Source organism: Camponotus floridanus, unplaced genomic scaffold, assembly GCF_003227725.1.
Source record: "Camponotus floridanus strain SB8 unplaced genomic scaffold, Cflo_v7.5 scaffold39, whole genome shotgun sequence".
Taxonomy (NCBI): Eukaryota; Metazoa; Arthropoda; class Insecta; order Hymenoptera; family Formicidae; genus Camponotus; species Camponotus floridanus.
This window is the reverse complement of record NW_020229536.1, coordinates 25,789-48,335: the sequence shown is the minus strand read 5'-3', so window position 1 is coordinate 48,335 and position 22,547 is coordinate 25,789. Positions and strand designations below refer to the sequence as shown.

The 22,547-nt window shown below is 36.7% G+C and overlaps 1 protein-coding gene across 11 annotated transcripts in view; it reads left to right on the top strand.

The window, feature by feature from the left end:
* Positions 1-22,547, top strand: part of LOC105248001 (protein cycle) — a 29,914-nt gene that overhangs the window by 1,734 nt on the left and 5,633 nt on the right. For 5 of the 11 annotated variants that reach the window (XR_003123187.1, XM_025411286.1, XM_025411281.1 and 2 more), the window contains exons 2-7: positions 4,019-4,078; positions 4,980-5,039; positions 16,084-16,521; positions 18,239-18,310; positions 19,274-19,438; positions 20,029-20,266. Coding sequence is in view for 10 of the 11 variants with exons in the window: in XM_025411286.1 (XP_025267071.1) it covers positions 16,343-16,521; positions 18,239-18,310; positions 19,274-19,438; positions 20,029-20,266 (654 nt within the window). In the remaining variant the exon portion in view is untranslated. Of the gene's footprint in view, positions 1-1,203; positions 1,410-3,907; positions 3,927-4,018; positions 4,079-4,979; positions 5,040-16,083; positions 16,522-18,238; positions 18,311-19,273; positions 19,439-20,028; positions 20,267-22,547 lie in introns of those variants that run through there. The other 6 variants (XM_020026484.2, XM_025411289.1, XM_025411283.1 and 3 more) reach the window with 5 other exon arrangements.

Sequence of the window (22,547 nt, the reverse complement as noted above, 5' to 3'; positions counted from 1 at the left end):
TGCATATCAGTTGGCTTGTTGCATAATGGTTAAAAACGATGAGATACACAGAACTAGCGGCGATTATATAAGCGGCAAACTAGTTGTGAAAAGCTCGGGAAAATATATTTTACACGTGCGAGAAATTTTATAGCTCTCGCATGGGCGAATTGATTTTATTTCTAAAGGATTTTATTTTAACCTAAAAATCCTTCCATTATGTAAGGTGTCATCGGAAAATTATTAAATATATATATTCAACGCTTTTTATTTTCTCTTTAGGCTCAGCAATATTCTTTCTTCAATATAATATCGTACAGAATCTTTGTTCCTTAAAATTTGTTTACTAATTCGAATCGATCTTTTAAAAAACCAAATAACGTTATCTACTTCACGTATCGTCTGTTACATCGATCTGTTACATAATTCGAAGAATAGCTTGAAGAACGATTCCATTATAATAACAATATGGGTATTTGACCGGTAAATTTCCGGTATCTTTTATGCATTTATCTGCTTTCTTCAGCGCTCCAATCCCCGAGATATCGAATTATCAAAACTTGCGTATAATTAAGCGACGAATAACACTTCTCTTAAAACTTAATAAAAAAAAGACATTAAATGTTCAATAATTTATATATCGAAAACACATTGTGTATAAATTTCTTCATATGTTTTCACAAAGATAAAATCAATTTTAATTTTAACGCGTTGCGTTACAGATTTATAGTGTTGAGATTTGAAATTATCAGACACACGCTTCTGCTCCACGCATATATCTATATCCATATCGATGCAATCGCGATACGTATACTTTCACCGCGCGCGACCGATATCGCTCGCATCCGCGAAATCCTGGACGATTTTTCCGAGCGACGCGTATTACCCCAAGAAGCAGATTACTTATTCAAGGTTGATCGGGGAAGCCATCGTCCACGCTGGCAGCCTCGCAAGTGTAATCGATGATTCAGTTTTCCCGTCTCTCCGCTCTCGCGATTCCGCGCGGTCTCAGACCGATATCGTTACGTAACATTTCGCGATCCGAGCGTGGACGGATCGTTTCAATCGTGACCGACCGACAAAGAAAAGTATTATATATCGAAAGCGCGATTACGTCAATTTGCGCGACACACGTGACACGATTCTCACTCGCTTAAGGATCGTTTCGTACGATCCTTGGGAGTATCTTGAATGGTCGAAGCCGCGACTCCGCGAGAGATGCATCGGCGAGATGCGTCACCTTTCACGCCTCGAATGAATAGATGCGGAAGATATTTCGGCGGGATTGACTAATCGATCGCGCAGACAGGAATGCAGATCGATCTTAAATCCGAACGTAGGGTTTTGGGTTGCACGCGGGTCGCGGAAGGGGCTGCCTCCCGGTGGGAAAATGACCGCCGCGCCGTGCTCGAGAATTGCTTTGATATGAGGTAATGCGCACCGCAAAACACGCAAGAAGCATTACGTAACGTTTAAAGTGTGTATGTGCGACGGCGGCGACCGCGATCGGCGTGTGTTGTACTTTAGTATATTTATTATTAAAGAGCGCGAAGAAAGAGAGAGAGAGAGAGAGATCTCGTAGCCGCAGTTTCCGCCCTAAAGAAAAAGACCGGCTCGATTTCCAATCGATCGCGGTGACGGATTCCGATCGGTGGCGAATAATTTATGACGGGCAATTAGCTGTAAATGTCGCGGTTTAAATTCTGTCTCTGAAACGCACTTTATTCGAAAAGCGTTTGACTTTATAATCTCTCGATAAGCATTTTAAGAAATAATGTATTTTGAAAAATCGAATTTTTGTACAAATTCCTGTAAAATAGCACATGCGGCACACATGTTTATTGTATTATATATAAATCATGTTTACAATTATAATTATTTATATATAAAATTAATATATTATATTAATATTAATATATTAATATATGTTAACATCTCCTCGATGCTTTTATTAAAATATTATTATACTCTATGTATAAAAAATATCTTGCTTTTATATTATCTCTCTATCAATAATTTATTTTATGATTCAAGTTGGCTAATTTTCGAATTGTCAAAGTGTGGTCAGTTTTTTCTATCATTCATATGCAGCGAGCTAGATGGCCGGAGGGGGAGATATAAATTCCGGCTAGCCGCGAACTGCATACACACACATACACACACAAGTCTCAAAAGGTCAAAGTATTTCAAATGCAAATCGCATTACGCCGGAAAGGGTAATACCGGCCGGCTTTCCGTTGAAGTCTACGCGGATCCGCGCGTGCGATAATTATTTTTGCGCGCGACGATGAAGAGAGATGCGCGCGAAACGTCAAATGCGCTTGCTCGTATTTCGGATTGCGCATTTTTCGCGGCGATAACGTCGTGATGTAAGGACGGACTCTACTTGATCGCTCTCCCATAATCACCGCGGGACAATAATCCGAAATTACTTCTTCAATCATATGTCTCCTATCGGTAACGATATATTCGCAACGTCGCAAGCGTTCAATTGTCGACACGTGTCCTTGCGAGGCTGCGCGATGATTATACGGGTTCAGTAATTTTTTTCCGTTCTTTTCGTGGATTATGATTTTTTTGCGCGAATGCAACGAATCGTAGCGGGTCGATTAGTCTAATATATGATATCAATCGATTAGTAACATAGTATATTAATATGATTTATGATGTCGGATCGATTAGTAATATATAGTATATTAATATTAATCTAAGAAAAAAGCGCGTATTTAGAATTTACATAACGGAATCATTGCGAATGTTACGTTACGGCCTTGATTGCGTGTGTGCGTGCGTGTTTTTACGTCACAGGTCAAGCACATGAAGTGAGCATGGAAGGCGGCGAGTCGGATATCGGTGCACCGCACTTCAGTGGCCGAGGATTACGTAACTGTGCATTGATAAGGAAATAAGCGAGTCGGTTCGCCTTGACATTGGCGACACGTGAGCGCGATCCGGCTGTTTTGTCGGAAGATCGGTATTCGCAGCGTCTTGTCACCGACGTGTTCTTACACTAACGCGAAAATCAACGTTTATGTGACACGCTTTTGTGAATAGGCTAATAAATATTGACATTTTTTTCTCTCTGTTGCTTATTCCGCGAGAATATTACATAATATCATTTTTATCTCGCGTTATCTTTACTTCTAAAGTTGCTTAGGGTTAATATTTTTAACGTCAAGTATTTTCTTTTCTTTTGCCTTGCGACATAATCGGGATTTCTCTTCCTTCACGGTCCCTCTTTTTCTCTCGTTAAATCCGCGACAGGATAAAAAGGATTCGAGTCGATCGATTTCCGAACACAGGTGTGCGATTTGCACGTTTCTACAAGAAGGGTGCTAACAAATTGCCGTCAGCATCTGTGACACTTTTGTTCTCTCTGCATTTGTTATAAACTTTTTCCTTGAACTGTCTTTCGTTGCATCTTGCACGATGATATAACGTAATAATCATCAATGAAAATTAATGTTACGTATGCGTTATTTTTTTTTTTTATTAAATAATTCTGTCACAATTTATATTCATAGTTATAGATTACGTAAAATAATAATTATCACTATTGCGGTTTATGCTCGTGGAATAATTTTGTCGTATTATTCAAAATCATATCTCTCTCGCCTAATTTCTCCAGGTAAATGTTTTCGACGTTACCAAACGATATTGAATCCCTTCTTGCGTTAATAATATCCTAAACCGGGACGAGCACACAGGTAGACAGAAAGGGTTGTTTTTATAATTCGTTAATGTGACGACAATAGGGGATGTCGCCGGCAAGACATGATCTGTTAAATGCAGACTCTCATAATGTTTATATTACGTGGTTAAATTACTTCACATTGTGTTGCCCGCTTATATAACTGGAATTTCGAGAAACGAGCAAATGTGTTAACGTTATGCGTGCCTAAAGGGTGCATCTTTTCGGAGAGCTTCGCCGAAGTACAATACATCAAGTACAATACATTTTAATTTTTCTTTAAGCGCGATGGAAATTTTCAATTAACTCGTAGGAAATTATTTTAATTATGAATTTTCTCTTTTATAGATATCGATACTATGAGGCCTCACGAATGGATGCGTAGCACATCCCGAAACAGATTCGAAGGTACGATTGTTGCTTACGTATGATTGATGCTTTCAATCTTTATTTCGCATCCTAAGAAAAATTAATATATTTATAAATTAATATATTTATAAATAATGTATTTATAAATATATTTAAAAATTAATATATTTATAAAAATTATTTAAAAAAATATATATATATATATATATTTTTTTAATTTATAAACAATAAATATGTGCGGTTAAAAATTAGTCGTAAAGTGTTCGCATGTTACATACATTCGCTGGCAAAAAAAAATAGAAAATCTTTTTACGCGGTCACAAATGAGGAATCAATTTTTCTCTTTAAAGGCGCAGATGCTTGTTGCGATGTGACAATGAAGGATAAAGTTCTAACAAGCGCTCGTTACACCTGACATAACGTTTATACCTCGTTACAACGCTCACATTGTGCATCGGATCATTATAATTCCCGGAAGCGTAATATTTACGTTTACAATATTATTTTATGACAGGCAAATTGTATTAGATTTGCGAATAAGTTCTGTCATTCATTCGATTATATCGCCATAAATAGATTTAATCATGTTAATTTTTTACAAGCATCAACGTCAATTCTTATTGCAAATCACATGTATTTCAAGCAAACAGATGTCTTATTTATTTTTTTCTTATCCTATTTTGTTTCTATTTATGAAATATTATTAGTTTCCTTTCACACGTGCGTTATTTTGCTGGATCTTAATTTATTTCATAATTCATCGTCTTGTTCATTTGAGCATAAAGTTTACTCATCTTGTTCCTTTCGCGTCTCGATGCACAAACGATAAATCGTCAGAGACGATGGGCGTCCAATTATAAAAATTCGCGCGACCGGTGTGAATCAATTAAGATTTAATAATTCTTTTCGCGATGCGATTTAATAATTCTTTTGCTTGCAGGCACTGGTACGGTCCAGTCAAATGAATGGACGTATGGAAGGGCTCGATACGAATCTAAAGGTGAGATTGTTATCATTATATTTCGTTAATTATTTTCATGTTTTAATTATCAAGTAAATTAACATTATTTTCTCGATAACACATCAGAGAATTTACATTACTGAGGGAGAGATAATAAGAGTGATATGAGCGTTGTCACTAGACGTTACGTGGCGATAGAATGACACAATGATTGTACTTGTTTCTGAGAAAGTATTGTGTTACGTAGAGAAGATGGTCAGTGTCAGTTTACCAATCAATGTTGAGAAACGAATTCCGGAATTGCTGGTCAGTTCGGAATTTAAGGATATAATCGACATTCTCGACGGTAATCAAAGTAAGCTGACACTCTCGAAGGAGTATACAAGCATTTCAATGCGTTCTCGATTATACCTGACGCATCAATTAATGACGTTAATGATGTTACGTCAATTATGTCGTTTTGCGATTTTTTATAGTTGGACTGATATAGTATAATAAGATAGTTCAACCTCGATATGATGTTTTTATAAATCCATTCACTTTATTGAAAAGATATCGATATACATCCTTGAATATTTAATGAATATGTAAGGAAGTATAATTACGCGTATGTGTGTGTGTGTGTGTGTTAATTATATATGTATAAGAATGTATAAGAAGAACGGCCAGAAATTATAGTATCAATTTATCTTGTTTTAACAGAAAAGAAACTTTGAAAATATATTTAAGATATATATTCTAATTTTTTTCATTTTTTTTCATAGCAGGCAACTGATATATAGATAAAATAAATAATTCTAGATAACAGAAAGAATAAAATTACTCTTAATAATTTTTATTCACGACTTATATCGATAGTTTGTTGAGCGGCGTATTTTTCGAAAATGCGTTATCACACTCCAGGTAACAAAGAAATGTTGCGCGTTTTATTTTCCAATTTCGTCGGCGATAAGCACTAACAAAGGTCAAACATCGTTATTGAAAATCCGATGCTTTCCGCCGAATAATTGGATAAGCGCACGCGCGCGCGGAGAGCGCTATGAAATCACTGAAAATTAATCGACGGGGTAAAGAGGAGGAGGGGGAGTTGATCTCCGGTTGCCGAAAAATCACGCTAATGAATGGACGAGACAGATTTAGTCCGAAGAAGGGGAAGAGAGGATCGCCAGCACGGCTGCGGTCACTTCAAACGTCAATGCCAATCGTAAACCGGGTCGTATCGCGCACAAGCGTATTGATGATAACAATTACCGCTCTGTTACAAACGGTTCCGGTCAGTGCAGATGTGCGCGGCTGAGGCAGGCTTAGCCCGTTGTAATTAACGCTAATTAATACAGCGCGATTGCGAGTCGGAATCTCGGCGACGCCCGTTCAAAGGATCGAGGGCGCGATCGAGAAAGGACACGAGTATCCCTCTATGTGCGGAATTTAATCCGTTTTTTTTCGTAACCATAATTTTGCACGTACTACATCCTACGCATTTTCTGACGATTATGATACAGTCGAGTAGGATTTACTTCTTTTTTTTATCAGAGAAACGGACAATATCGCTCGTGTATCGAGATCGTTGATAAATGTCAAAAGTCTCTACTTTCTTGTTATTAAAATTTGCGTGTGTCTGACGGTGCTTTGAATATGTTCTTTAGCGGCTTGTCATGCATAATAGCATGTGAAATATCACCAAATAAGAGCCGGTTACTAGTTGTTTGCAAGCCAAGTAGCAAGACGTTGGAATTAAAACGGCAATTTACGTCGGCATTCAATTGGCAAGCTAATATCGATGTAGAATTAAGTTAGCACGGTATTTAAGAAGCGCTGACAATCAAGATTACTATATCTCCAATCATCAACGTCAACATAATATATCGATAATTAATAGAAAGTCTTGTATGGGAGAAGAAGAATGCAGTCGCGCAAAAAATTAAAGCGATATTAAAAATTTCTCGCAAATGGCGTACCTTGTATAGCGACGGTTATTATTATTGCCGATATTAAGCGAATTGCGCGCAACAGTAAACCGGTTAGTCGAAGGTTGACCATTTCGAACGTTTCTGTAAAAGTAAAAGATAAACTTTAGCATGATATTTAAGAAGCGACGAATGCATTTTATATAAAAATAATTGTGGGCTGAGAAAGAGACGCCAACCATTTGCTTCGTGCCTTTTCCTTCACGTGTAATATTAAAATACTAGCTATCTCTAATTATTATTATTTAGTCAAATTGTGCAAAACGTTAAGGGTAATTAGCGTTAGTTGATCGGCTTTAAATGCATACCTATTATTCCATATTATATGATGAAACGTCATGTATTAATTAATGTTACGATGGCGTAAAATATTAAATCCATTTAAAGGTATAGGAAAGATAGAATTTACACATTTTTATCAAATTTCCTTTTCCTGTGCAGGAAAATTTACATACACGTTGATTTTATTTGCATTAATTTTACTTGCAGTCATTTAAAAAAACTAATAATTTTTGAATCTCGATATAAAATCAAGAATATGCAGATTAAATTCTATAATGCTCGAAAAATGTAATAAGCATTTATGAAAGACACTATATATTTATAAATTACATGTTATAACTTACATTACGTAGCCGGCTGATTGCTACCGTTATATCTGATTTCTCAACTTATAAACAGGTAGTAAAGAAATCACGAGATACATTTTTCTCTGATTGCACGTGCAGGTTCGCGTTAATGATACATTTCTTTCATAGTGAATTATTATCATTTAATTATTTTGACAATATAATTTTTAATAAATTCTGACAATCTAATTTTTAATAAATTCTGACAATCTAATTATATTTTACGCTGACAAGTAATACGACGTATTGTTACACACTTTTAATTTCTTTAACAAAACTATATATAATTTATCTCGTGTCTTCTTGTATTTATTTTCAGGAATCAAAGATAAAAAATAGGTTGATAAAACGTCAAGTTTATTTGAACGTAGAGGGAATGATATTATGATTATATTATCACATATTTCTATCTAATAAATTTTTTAACATCACAAATATTAGCGGATTGGCTACATCATGTCAAATGATCGATCGATCCCAAGCAAAGAACGCGAAATAGAATTTCCGCATTTAAAAGAATTCTCGTGACGTATCCTCCCTGTCGCGACCTCCTCCCTCTCGCGTGCGAGGGTGGTGACGGGGGTATGACTCGTCGTTGCGGGGGTGATTTCGCGGCGCAGGGCGGTTTTAGTCACTCCCACCTGTGTCGGTATTATGCGACCACGTGGTATCTGCGCCCCGGTGTACCTCAGTCTGTTGACGGCACCTCTCTACCGTCGTCATCATCGTTGGCGGACGCACTTCCATCGCCGCCGTCACCACCGTCGCTACTACTGCTACCACCATCACCAAACTGTCATCATCATCATCTACCCACGTTCTCAGTGTCAAACGCCGGACGACAGCGCCTGTTTATGACAAGTGCGTTGCCTATCGCGCGACGAGTTCGAGGGAAGAGATCTCCTTCCGCGATCAGCTAAGTTTTCATTGGACGCATTCCTCAAGATACCTTGTAGTCTTTTCAGAGAAGAAATTTCGACGCATCGGTACCAGTCTCCGTCTTCTCCTTTCGCAGATTAACCGGCTGTCATTTGCTCGGCGTCACGTGCCGGCAGCGGAAACTCGCGATACGACTCGAAATCGACACGACCCCGTTGTCGGCGTCGTCGTCGTCGTCGAGGAGGCCCGATCTTCGAAATACGAAGGTATCGCCCGCCAAGAGGGAAGGCGACAGACCTTCTGGCCTCTTCGAGGATGCCGCCGTCTCCTCGTCGTCGGCGACGACGTGGATGTATACGCTTCTCGGTAAGAGGTTTCCCCCCAGTTAAACGTTCGCGATGTGCGGAGCATAATTTTTTTCCCGCGAAGATTCTTCCTGCCGAAATGCCGTAGATGATAAAAATGACTTGAAAGAATTGTCTTGATCTCTACGTCTATCTCAGGATAATTATCTCGTGAGATTCATTTTTCGCAGTCCTTCGAAAAATTGATTCAATATCTGACGCGTAATATTTATTAATTACACGTTTAATAATGTTAAGAAAATTTATTCAATAACAACTATTTAAGTACATGTTTTGCATGTTTATATTCCTAGACGTCAGTGAACACTAATGATAGTATAATTGATGGCAAACATTTATATTTTTACTCTCATTATAGATCTGTCAAATTAAATCGTCATCATGTATCAATTATTTTTGCAAAAATTAAAAACGATTTCGATAATGATATTTAATTAAACAAAATCGGATAGGGTTAAGTATCTTTTTATCGGACTAGTTTCCTACAATTGAAAAACCTGTGTTAGTAATATAGTAATGTATAATTTGCCATCTATCAGATGCAATTTTCGTTAATGTATCAGTATTTTAATAATAATTGTTGGAATATCTTTCATCATCTTAGATATTATTTCCTTTTTTATTACGGAAAATATAGTAATGTTAGTTTTTGAGTCGATTTTTTTTTTATTCGGATCACGAAGAATATCTTTTACCTTTTGAAACTTGGTTGTTCTCAATCATCACTCGATAACGTAATGAACGTAATTCGTTTTCCATTCAAATGACAGCTCTTCGAGATTCAACAATGCCATTCAATGCTAAGATACTTACTTTGTCATTTCGCAAATTAATACTATCATTCTCTATTGATAAAAACCCGTTAACGATAGAAAAGCGTTATCAAAGATCGCGGCTCCTAGTTAAAATCATTATTGCTATTATCTCAATCGTTTGCACGCGATTACATTCTGGGAAATTTGCGACATCAAATACTCCAAGCCAAAATATTATTTACATTGTGTGATAAAGATTTTTATCGTAGTTTTATTGTAAAGTTTTACTACGATTCTGTCGATCAGTATATGCATACACAGAGAAAAATATACTATATTCAAGTAAATATTATTTATTTTAAGTATATCATAAGTTTGTATATCCGCAAATATATCATAAGTTTAACACAAACAAGTTTAAATTTAATTGAGTATATTCTGAATTTTAGTAAGTGCAGTATTTTAGTCAAGAATATTAAATTAAAACAAAAATTTGGTTTGCTTACTACAAGAGTTGACGTAAAGTAAGTTTGATTTTTCTTTGATACAACTTTACAATATTCTTGAAGAGAAAATAAATTCTTTTGAGTAATGATGAGATTTTCTAACACGTGATGAGTATATTTTAAGATTATTATCAAGAATATATTCTTTCTTGAAGAAAACTATTACTTAAAAGAAGAAAAATAAACTGAGTAATCGCTTTTCTTGGCAATAGAAAGATATTTTTCTCTGTGTATGCGAGTGTCATTGACACTCGGATGTATGAGTCTCATATTTTAATCGTAATTAATTGGAAAAACTATATCTCGTAGCGATATCTTTGTAAAAAAATATTTTAATTAGAAAAAGATACTTACAAATTTTCGCGTTTAAAAAACTTGTATTAACCTTCCTTTTAATGTAATAGAAATCGCGAAATGCAATATTTTGTTGTGCATATTTTTTAATATATCGAGCCTTAATAAAGTCGTATTTACGACAGGTCGTATTTAAGATATAATACTCGCACAGTTTTTACGATTTTATTACCACCGTTTCATCGATTTTTTTTAAAAATAGAAAGGTATTAAAAGTTACACGCGAAAGGACTCATATTTAGCAATACCGCTTCGTCTGGAATACGCGTCTTCTGAAATATTACGCCAAGGGGAAACATCTTTTTCTTTTGCCGTCTTTATCGCGGCTTCAACCCCGGAACTGGTTTTTGAATTGATACGAATTTGTATCTTCGTCTCTCAAACAAAGAAACGTTTCCCTCTTTTGCGCTCGCTCTCTCGCAAGAGCTGTCATTTTGCTAATATAGCGCGTGTATGAAGCTGCGCGCTGCAAAGCGAAATGCCATAAAAATGTGGAATTGCCTGACAGCCGAGCCACGACGCGAGATAGGTAGCAATTAATGCGCGTCCGAAGGCGGACGATTTGCCATGGATTTCGCGCGCGAATCGTTGATTAATTGCCGATTTCGTCGTCCGCCGTTCTTGCCGATCCAGGACCGATCTTACGCAACGTCCTTTGTGCGAGCCTTTTCCTCGGTAATGCGCCTAATGTGTGTATGAGAGAGTGATGAGTGCCAGCCGACGCGAAAATTTTCGAACAGGGAAGTATATTAATGCCGATGGAGGCCAGTAACCTTTCGCATTTCGTTTGATTGTGATTTACGCGCGTTTGGCTCCTCATCTCGACGAGCATCTTTTCCACCAGGATCCCTTTTCCCGCGATATTCTAAGAGAGCGTACGAGCCTTTCTCTTTCTCTCTCTTCCTCGCGATTGTTGCATCATTATTAATACTCTACGTGCTGTTGACGGTGATTCCAAAGCGCATTCCAAAGTCGCGCGAGGTCTGACGATACGTGCCCAACCGATTGCATTCGCAATCGTGACATTGGCGTGCTGTCACTCAAGGTTGGAGATCATATGTACGCGACAAATTATTCGTCTATTTCCGTATTGTGTGCGAAATTATGTCACTCTCGTGGAATTAGATTATGAAAGGACCCCGCGGAATCCTTATGGAAAATAGCTTTCGGTCAAATGTTTCGAAACTTTGCAAAAGGATAGTTTCTCAACATGTAGATTAAAAGTGTCCATGGGTATGAAACTCTAAAAATTCGAGATTTTCAGCTACAGCCATCCAAAGAGATAGATTTTTGAATTTCTGCAGTATATTCTAAAGTTCGACAACGGTAGCTTATCTTAGTTGGGTGGTTTTACAAAAAAAGACACCTCACAGTCTTATCTTAACTGACCGGACAAAAAAAAAACAAGAAAAACAAAAAAGCAAAAAAAAAGTAACTCTGCCAATTCCAAGCCTGTATTTAAAAAGAGGAGGATAAAATAACAAATATATGTATATATTTTCAATCTGTCTCACACACACACACAATTAAGGCAGTCTACTTAGCACAAAAAAATCATAAATAAAATAGTCTTGATAATTCTCATGCTTCCTACATGCCTATGTTTCTTAAATTTAATAACTTTCACTTCCTCCAATGTAAAAAGGTTTTCATAGGGTGTTTTGGAAAGCTCTCGACCGCAACTATACATATGCAATCAAAAAAGTGCGAAGCTTTGGCCCAAAAATCAACCTTATTGGTTCAAACTCCTTCAAAAATCTATCATTTTGAATGGTTGTAGCTGAAAATCTCGAATTTTTAGAGCTTCATGCCCATAGACACTTTTAATCTACACGTTGAGAACTATCTTTTTATAAAGTTTCGAAACATTTGATCGAAAGCCATTTTCCATAAGGATTCCGCGGGGTCCTTTATCATCGTATTATTATTTCGTATTATTAGAGACTACAATGCGAATTTTATTTCTGAATTATTTTTTAATCGACAAGAATTCTCTGTATCGCAGAAGGATTGCCAAGGCTCGTTGAATCTCGAGACGCGTTGGAAAATCGACTGTCTAAATAAGGAATTGCCGGTTTGGAGACTCGTGTTTTCTACCAAGTGGATAATTAACGCCCAGATGATTGCCCGCGCCTATAACACGTCTCGCCGTGTTTTACATTACGCAAATCTCTGCACGACTGCGATTAAACGCGTTGTAAATCGACCGCGCACCGCGCGCGTCGGCTTTACGTGTCATATAAAGAGATCTAATAACGCACCTGGAAAAGGAAACAGTGCACTTTCCGTGCCATTCCCTTCTATTATCATAAACGGCAATCATCTATTCATTATCTGTAATTTTACAGAGCACAAACAAGATTGTACTGAGAAATATTGCGCGTCGGATTTTCTTAACGATGGTAAAGCCGTCAAGGATCTCGTTGAAGGTTTAATTCGCATAGTTGATTTCAATTTGAACGAAAAACCGTCGACGAGGAACTTAATCTTCATCGCGCGAGAGTAAGAGAATCTTCCGCATGTCGCGTGCCTTTTCCCCGAAGATCTTCTAGAGAACCAAACCCCTTTGTTCTCCAGACGAGGGGGATTTACTACCGGATAGCGGTGGCATCGTCGAGAACGACGATACGGTGGTCGCCGCAGGCGATGGCACCTGCGTGAACGATCGCATCCTTCACTATCATCAGCATCCTCAGCAGCATCCCCATCAGCAGCAACATTCGCCGACGGAGTCGGAGCTGCACGATCTCTTGCAATTTCGCGGGACCGGGACTACGGCCGGGTCGGGACGGCAAGAGATGGTGGCCCAGGATATGGCAGAGGGCTATACGCAGCTCCTGCACTCGGCGGCGGTCCAGGAACCGCAGGAGTTCATCTCGCTCCAAGAGCTACAGCCGCGCGTTCATCGTCAGGATACCTGCGCGCAAATCGTCTCGTCCGCCTCTCAGCTTTATCATCATCATCAACGAAACGGCGACCAGCAACAGAATTATTATAATCTCTCATCTGTGCAGGAGTAAGTTTGGTTGTGTTCGTTGGTTCGCATGAAAAGATTATTGGAAAGAGAGGATCCGATAAATTAAATGGATGTATGTAAATATCATATCGATGTATTATTTGTCTGCAAATATCGCGCAGTGTCAGATCGAATATCGCTTATGCGCCGCGTTTAATCGTAAGAATGAAATAATACTACAACTTCTTATGTAATATTACTTATTGCACGCATAACGATGACAATTGATAAGCCTAATGGCGGGATCTATGCTACGCGAAATTGGCTTTCAAATTATGACTAGTGTTGTCAATACTCGCGCTATTAATAAAACTTGAAATCGGTGAATGGAAACTAGTTATTTATGCATCAGAATAATATCTGGATACCGAGCAAATTAAAAAAATTCGCACAATTAATATATTAAATATATTAATATATTTTAATATATTAAATTATGGAAAGAATGGTGAAATTGTAACGATATTTTTTTCACATTTAGATCATTATTCATATTTTCATTCGACATCCTAACAGTAGTAAATAGCGTACAATGAATACATTAAGAGCCACGCTTGATTTTTGCTTCAACCAACGTGTCGATCATCAGCAATCGAAGCGCGAAATATGAGGCTTCGCATTATCCAATGTTTTTTCTCCTCTTTTTGCCTTTTTCCCTGATATTATAAAAGCCGCAGGCGTAACATGTCTCTTTACCGAGACTAATTTTTATGCAATTTTTATGCATTATACTGGCCGTTTGATCAGACACTTGTGTGCTGATACCTTTGAAGCGAATTTATTTTATCGATCCAAGCAGGAAGTAATAATATATATGTAAGTTGTCGCTATTAAATATTTATCCTGATAACTCTAGCTAATGCAATTGTACCGTAGATTGTATTTAGGTTTTGCTTAAACATTCTTTCAGTGAAAATTTATTAGAGAGAACTTATAAGAACTTAATGCGGAACTCGTCGATTAGATTAATCATCCAAGCAGAAAGTAATAACGATTAATTTCGCATAATTTTATTGCGATCGTCATCTTGTTGGAGCTTTATTTACTAAATGCTCTCGGTTGAAGCCGTCCATCGTTCTTGCGTAATTGTTATTTCGCGACGGAAAATTTTCATAGACGTGTAGAACAAAATGAGACTAGATAAGTGAATCATCATTGAATAGATAAACCGCATAATCGCGGTTATCTATTCGTTATTTCATTTGGAATGTGGCATTTTAGAAAACGAATGGACGGATGAAGGATTAAGTACACGGTGGATTCGTGGATCGCTCGAATATCAGCAAGATGACATCGTCATTGTCTGCATACGAGACTCCCACTTTTCGCGCCGCATGCGACAAGACATCATCGTCACCGTCGTATCTACGAATAAATAGAATTACGCTAATCGCTTGTATTACATCATAATACACGGAACTATCTGCTGTTGCCGATGACGAGATAGCTGGCAGACCTTGATCTCTCTCTTGTTTTTGTGAAAAGACACAGAAAGTCATAATAATGCGAAAACCTTGCCTTGGAAAAACATAAAATCCAAATTAATTTTCGGAAAAATTTCTTTAAGTGAAATAAAAATAACAAATATGTGTATTTTAATGCAATGATAGAGTATGTAGTTGAAAGACAATCGAAAGAATGAAATTCAAAATTCAGGTTGTATCTAGCATTCCAAAATCAATATTTCCTTGTTTCTTTATTTTTTTCTTTTTATTTTGTAAAAGTACAAAATAATTTTCGACTTCTTGAAAGATAAGTTTTTGAAATTTTTCAAACTTTTTCATTGAATCAATATCTCTTGTTTCTTTATTTTTTTAGGTCTTTTTATTTTGTGAAAGTACAAAATAATTTTCGACTTTTTAAAAGATAAATTTTTGGAATCTTTCAAACTATATTTTTTATTACTATATTTGTGAGTTTAAAATATCAACCAATCACATAGTTAGCTATACAATTATCTATCGAACTTGTCATACGTATATATTCTTATTACGTTTGAATTCGATTGACAAGGCGATACCGCGATCAAGATTTAATCGATCAGCTGAAAGTTTTATACGCAATCAAAGGAATAAGACAACTCGAGAGATTGGATCGATATCGGTCATAGAAGAGTAAATCGTAAGGTTGATGACGATAGTTCAACACTCCCGGACACGGCGCTAGTTCAATTATATATTACACGCTTCGTATATGATTAGCGTACCTGTACACAAAATGTTACGCACTCCTACACGATTGCGACTTTCCCCGTTCTCTCATGTTGAAAATATACATTGCGATCACGTCGCAGACAACTGAATTAATTATTCGTTATTCAAGAGATAATGATTAGAAGTTTTAATGACAATTTATAGGATAGGAGGGATGGAATTTCTCTCTCGTTTACAATTTTTTCGTTACGATAATCACATATATTCAAATCGTTACGATATCACATATATTTTGCACGATTTAAACGTTTTCAAATATGTGTTTATGGCAACTTCTTTCTCTTGAATACGGTTAAAATATCATAGAAATTTTCCTATGTATTTCACGAAAATTCTGTATTTATTTTCTACAAAATCATGATGTTATAATGTTTAACATGATTTGAAATATACTTTCAGAAGTTCGTGCTCCACGGTTTATTTCGGCGAGATAAACACGGGTTCCGGGGTGGGAGAGCTAACCACCGCCTCGGCGGGGGGTGGTGGCGAAGGTCTCGCCCCGACTCCAACCCCCGCCAACGGCAGCAACAGCAGTGGCAGCAGCGTTAGTACCACCACCCCCAGCAGCCTGAGCACCGCTACAACTACGACTACCACCTCCACTACCAGCATCGCTACCATCCTGCAGGTTGCAACGGGGGCTGAACCGCCCCGGCACATGGAGACACCCCCGACGATGATCCCCGACCAGCAGGCACCCGCCTCCGGCCATCACTATCACCATCATCATCATCATCATCATCATCATCGACATCACCGTAGTACGTCTACGACTAGCCATGAACCGGCAACAAACACCCCGGACGAGTTCGCACGGAAGCGAAAGCTGTCTTGCCAGTAAGTTTAATCATAACTTATGTCGAAGAATCTCGAGATCCCTCCGTTTCTAAGGAATTAGGGTTGATTTCACTGATCTTTGTCAAAGCAGTAAGCTAAATTTAGAGCGGATCGTTAACCTATAGACAATACGTTGCATTATTAGTAATTTAATAATAAATTAAAGCGTTTTTAAATTGAGGAAATTAATTGTAATCTCTTTTTATATTTAAAATATAAGCTGCTTATTTAGTTTAAGAAGAGATCATCAATTTAAAATTTATAAAATTTTTTAGATAAAAAAGTTAAATAAAATCAATCGCTTTAGCTCGTTTTATCTTTGTCTGCTTTTAAGTAAGAAAATAGAGTGCTAGGAATTTAGGATCTTAAATTAGGATCTTAACACAGGATCTCGTGCCGCATACATACAATGCTTCTTTGTCTGCGGAGGAAGGCGTTTAAGAATTTGGTCTCGGCGGTAACAATCGCTCCGTTTCTCGATGCATAAAGCCCAGCGACTCGCTCCATGTGGAACACGTAGATGGAAGTCATATCGAAATATTACACATTAGCATGGCGCGCGTCTCGCAAAACGAAGCCCGCCAAATGTCTCCAAGCCAAGTCTGAAATCTCACAGCAAACAGCACGCAACACAACTAGCAACTACCCTCTCCCCCTCTCTCCTCTCTCCTCTTCTCGCATTCCATCTCTCTCGAGACTCATCGATAGCATGTTTCGAAATGTTTCGCGCAAAACGCCGATAGCTTCGAGTAATTAACTTAATCAAAGTATCGCGTACGCACTCAAAGGGTTAACTTAATCGTTCATAGAACGGAAGATTTGTCTTCTCTCTCTCCCAAGACCTCGGCCGGTCGAAATTGCCTATGGCAATTACATCTATCAGCTTGTTTGGGATACGTAGTCTTAATACCTATAATAAATAACGTCATTGAAAAACTGCAATTTTTTATTTGATTCAACGTCAAGTGCGATTGTTATCGAGCGATATTTTCTTGCGCATTTTGTCTTGCATCATCCGCATAATATATTCATATTTTATTGAATTTTTTACCTCCTCCGTATGTAGAATCAATCTGGAGATACAGTACATAATTTATAACATTTTTTAATATTTTCATTAACATTTTTTTGCAATAATAAAATTTGTAAGCTTATAATCATTAGAAAGATATGCATGTCCGAGAATATGTTCTTATCGTTAACAATATTGAGATGCATATGCGTATGCGTTTTTTATTCTCATAAATATTTACACGCGTCTCTCTCATTTCCGAGGCGAATCTTTCTCGACGAAGAAATTGTGTCGACGAACGTTTCATCTCGCGAGAAACGGGAAACCCATGTGCGACTTTCCGAGCTTCGAGATACAAAAGAAGGGAGAGAGGAAGCTCTATACGGGCGAAACTTTGCAAAATTCCCCGTCAAAGGGGTAACACCCTCCGCGAAGATCGTATAAATTGCCAAAGAAATTGTTTCTCTGTGATGTGTTTCGACCGAATTTTGATCGTCCCGGTGGGACTTCGCCAATTACGTACTTAGATTACTACGCGTGTGAATTGCTCTGAACTTACATCTCGCAGAAATGATTAGGATCATCAGAGTGTCATGTCTAATGTTTGTTGATTCATGATTTATTTCGTTGCATCGGTTATTTAATTTTTTGCACTTTGCTTATAATTATATCTTGTTGACGAAGCATTATCTACATTTGTTTCAGTGCTGGAAGCGATCTCCTGGACGATCTGAGGGACGATGCCAAATCTATTCGCACAAATGACGACAGTAAAAAGTAAGTGATGCTGAAAAAGAAAAATATAATAATATGCAGCGATCCGAGTTTCCGAGCGACACGTGCTTCACGATTGAATCGATTGCTTTCAAACACAATGTTGGTCAGCGCGGTTACGTGGTATTATGTCAGATATTGTCAAGGTGAGTTCCACCTTGACCTATCGTGATTCTTTGCTTTGGCTTCATCAATGACGTCACTAATCCACTGTATTATATCTGTTATATTGTGTGCGATGTACTGTCGTTTTGACAGCAATCATTCAATTTTAAAGTGTTCGAACGGTTTGTTTGTATCATGCACTTTAATACATATTTTCTATTGCACATTGACAGTTGAAGGATCTGTTACTAAAATGAATTCATTAGGAGACATCACACAAATATCTGAAAGAAAATTTTTAAAATATCTCTCGTAAAAGAGACCTGAAAGAGATCTGAAAGATATTCTAATCCTTTGGACATTTTATCAAATGTTTCTTGGATATCTTTGGAGTTTTTTTACGTAATGTTAAATATAAAAATAATCTTTTTTCTTTCTTTCTCATATTATTATATATATTCATCATTATATATATCATTATATATATTCGACAATAAAATCGGTAACCATATTGCTACCGTACATTTTACAGATCCATTGAAATCCACTGTAAAAATATAACGGATATTACGATATGTGTTACGATATGACCGGATATAATTATCATATGACAGAAAGTCGAACATAGTTGAACGAAACCAGTTTTCGCTGCGGCAACGATTTTTGTCGTGCAATTTATTCTTGCGTGCGCTATGAATGCGAATTCTTGAGAGAAAAAAATTAACAAAGTGCACTCTGAAAATGCGTTTTAATTGAATCATTATTGCCGATCATCATTCATGTAATTACTCGAATTTGGTTTTTTTTTTTGAAGAGAGAAAAAGTTAATACTGACATAACTGTATATTTAAATTTGCATAGATCCCGAATTCACGTAGATCAAATCTTCCCAAAAAATCCGCTGAAGTTGACGAGATGTGTGTTATTATACCATATCATTCTCACCGGTAGCTTGGCACGATTCCGATCTTGTTTGCATGGAACGACGATGGCAATAGGATTCCGCGCAATTAACGCAACGAAGGTGTACGTGTACATACATTTAATTCCTGGAACTTACTTGAAAAATATGAAGATTGAAATATGAGAGGAAATAACAGCGGCCTGTGTGAAATACTAGAATTGCTCGTGATCGTGACCCTTCTTAGAAAGAATATAAAAGAGCATCGAACTTACGTATATATTATATAATGACTTATATAATGTATACTTGTATTTTATCTTTTAATGTATATACACGTAAAATTTCTTACTTTGACTGTTTTATGCAATTATGAAAGTTTTTACATTACTGTGTTGATGACTAAGCAATGAATTACATTTTGTAAAAATTCAGTTTTGCCATTATAAATGCCATTATAAATATTTAAGACTTATAAATAACAGTAGATAAACAAAAAGATTCATAATGTATCAACTATATTTCTCTATTTGCAATTTTATAAAACCTCTATGAAAAAACAAGTCTATATCTGTTTTTATTTTATATACATAAATTTAATATTTTAGTTTTTATTTTTTATTTTCAAAGTTTGAGGCAAAGAAATAATAATAAATTTTATTTTCTAATTTTCGTCTCTATCAAAATATGATTGAAAATTCGATGTATGCCTTAGACAGAACCACAGTGAAATTGAAAAACGCAGGAGAGACAAAATGAACACGTACATCACCGAGCTCTCGGCGATGGTGCCAATGTGTCACGCGATGTCGCGAAAGCTGGACAAGTTGACCGTGCTGCGAATGGCGGTGCAGCATCTCAAAACCATCCTTGGTGCGGTTACTTCATATACGGAAGGTCACTATAAACCTGCGTTTCTCAGTGATCAGGAACTCAAGACGCTCATACTTCAAGTGAGTCCAGTTTTTAATATTTATTTACACAAAAACAGTATTGCAAATATAATTTTTGCAACTATCAATAGAAACATTATCGAACAAGAAAATATAAAAAATATATAATAGAAAATATTAAATATAAATTAAATAACGCGGAAAACTAAAAGATATTTTTATTTTCTTTAATATTCCATCTTTAATTGTAAACGTAAAATTCCAAATTTCGTATGTATGTTTTTTTTTTATAAATCACAATCATGGTAAATCAAAGAAATATGTGCGCTTATTTCGTCGGATTATCCTTCATTTAATTTTTCGTTTAATTTAAGAGTGATATTTCTAAATTATGACAGTTATGTGCAATAATTAAGTCAAACGATCGTGGGATCGATATAATTCAACGCACTATAGTTCCTAGTATCATTAACATGAAATTCATTTATGACGTGCATTTTTATGCAGTTTATAAGAGATCATTGGTGTCTTTTGTAATCCTTTTACACGAGATTGAACGGAGATAAAACCAGCGGCGGATAACTCCCTTTCTCCCGCGTGCTACAGATTTTTCTCAGACTTAGTCTCGTGCCGGCGAAAGGAAAGGCTCGAAGCATGTAGATTTATGGGATCGCGATAATAGTACTTTAGTCTCTCCGAGGCGCTCTCAAATCACCTACGCCTTTATTCCGAACCAATTAGCGCGAAAGAGAACGCGCGTCAACAAATAGAAAAATTGCAAACGAGGCTGTACACATGTATGCCTTCCTTGGATTTTTAAGCGAAATAAAGAATAGTAAATGTATTGAATTATAATCCAATAACTTTACCATTCTTATTCATTCAAGTTTCTCTTTGCAAATGTAAAAAGTCTTTTGGAGAGAGAGAAGAATAATATATTTACTCTCTATATATAATAATATATACATGGAAATTGAAATTAATTGCATATTATTACAGCTTTCACGAGGTCAAATCTCGACTTATAATTAGTAGACGTAAAAAAATTGTGTCATAGGGAATCAATGATGTGTCATAGAAAACGATGTAAAACATATACTTTGCTATGGATAATCAAAGTTGTCTCCTTTTCATAAAAATTTCGCCGGTATTAATATCTCTTTTTTTCTCTCCTTTCTACTCTCTCTCTTTCTCTCTTTCCCTTGGAAAATTGCACGATACGAAAAAATATTACAATCGAGAGATAATTTCTATCCACCCCAGATTCAGCATATATGGAGCTCGCGCTGTCGGATCCAGATATTGCTCATTGTCATGCACGTACGTGTGCATGCGTTTATCTTTTATAGGATTTTTCTCGCTCGTTCACCGTAGGAAAATATCTGAGAGAAGTGAATGACCACGCCCGACATACCGAGTCAGATCGGTGCTTTAAACGTGCATAACTACAGCATAAATCTCTCCATTGTGAATCGATACGTTTATTACCATCGAGATCCGGCTTAGACTTAAGGAATAAGTTACGTCAAGTTACGTTATTCGCCTGGAACAAAAATCGGATTAATTATTGTGATTATTAATTCGATGATTAAATGCAGAGCTCGATATCTTCGCGCCCCAACGCGAAGCCGATACGGATCGGGATTTCTGATGATGATATCTGGCGAAACTTATGAGACAGAGAGAAACGTGGGTGTGCGAATAATGAATCTGTAAAGAGAAGCAAGCATGTACATCGCAATAAAACGCGAACGCGGTTCTTCAAGCCGTTTCATTGACATTAATGAATGTTACATACGATCGACGATGTATCGAAAACGCCGGCCGCGATTACGCAACGCGAGCGCTATTAAGGATCTAGCTGGTGCAACGATAAATGATACGGCATTGAGGCGATTGTGTTGCGCCCGTGGAATCGCGAGCAGGATGCGAAATATCAGATATTTTTCAGTTGAGTAAACGCGTAAAAAGGTGAAAAGTCAATCCGGCTTTTATGCTGACTCCATGTTTGACGTACTATATCCTGTCGAAATCCCGTATTTAATGCAAAAAAGTACTATTCAATTACTAAAATACTATATACTCTGCAAAAAGTAGTGATGCTATTTATTCTCCAAATGTATTAACTCTTTCATTAACGTAGCATTTGCCCATTAATGAACGAGAGGCTTAAAAAATAATATACGTATTTTTAAAAATGGAATTTATACGTCATAAACTTATCAAAAAACTCATAAACTTGCACATTCTGTATGTTTTAAAAATAATAAATTCAAGACATAAAATGTAAACTCTTTAATTATAAATAGCTTAATTTTAACGGCAGAACGGAAAGCAGCTT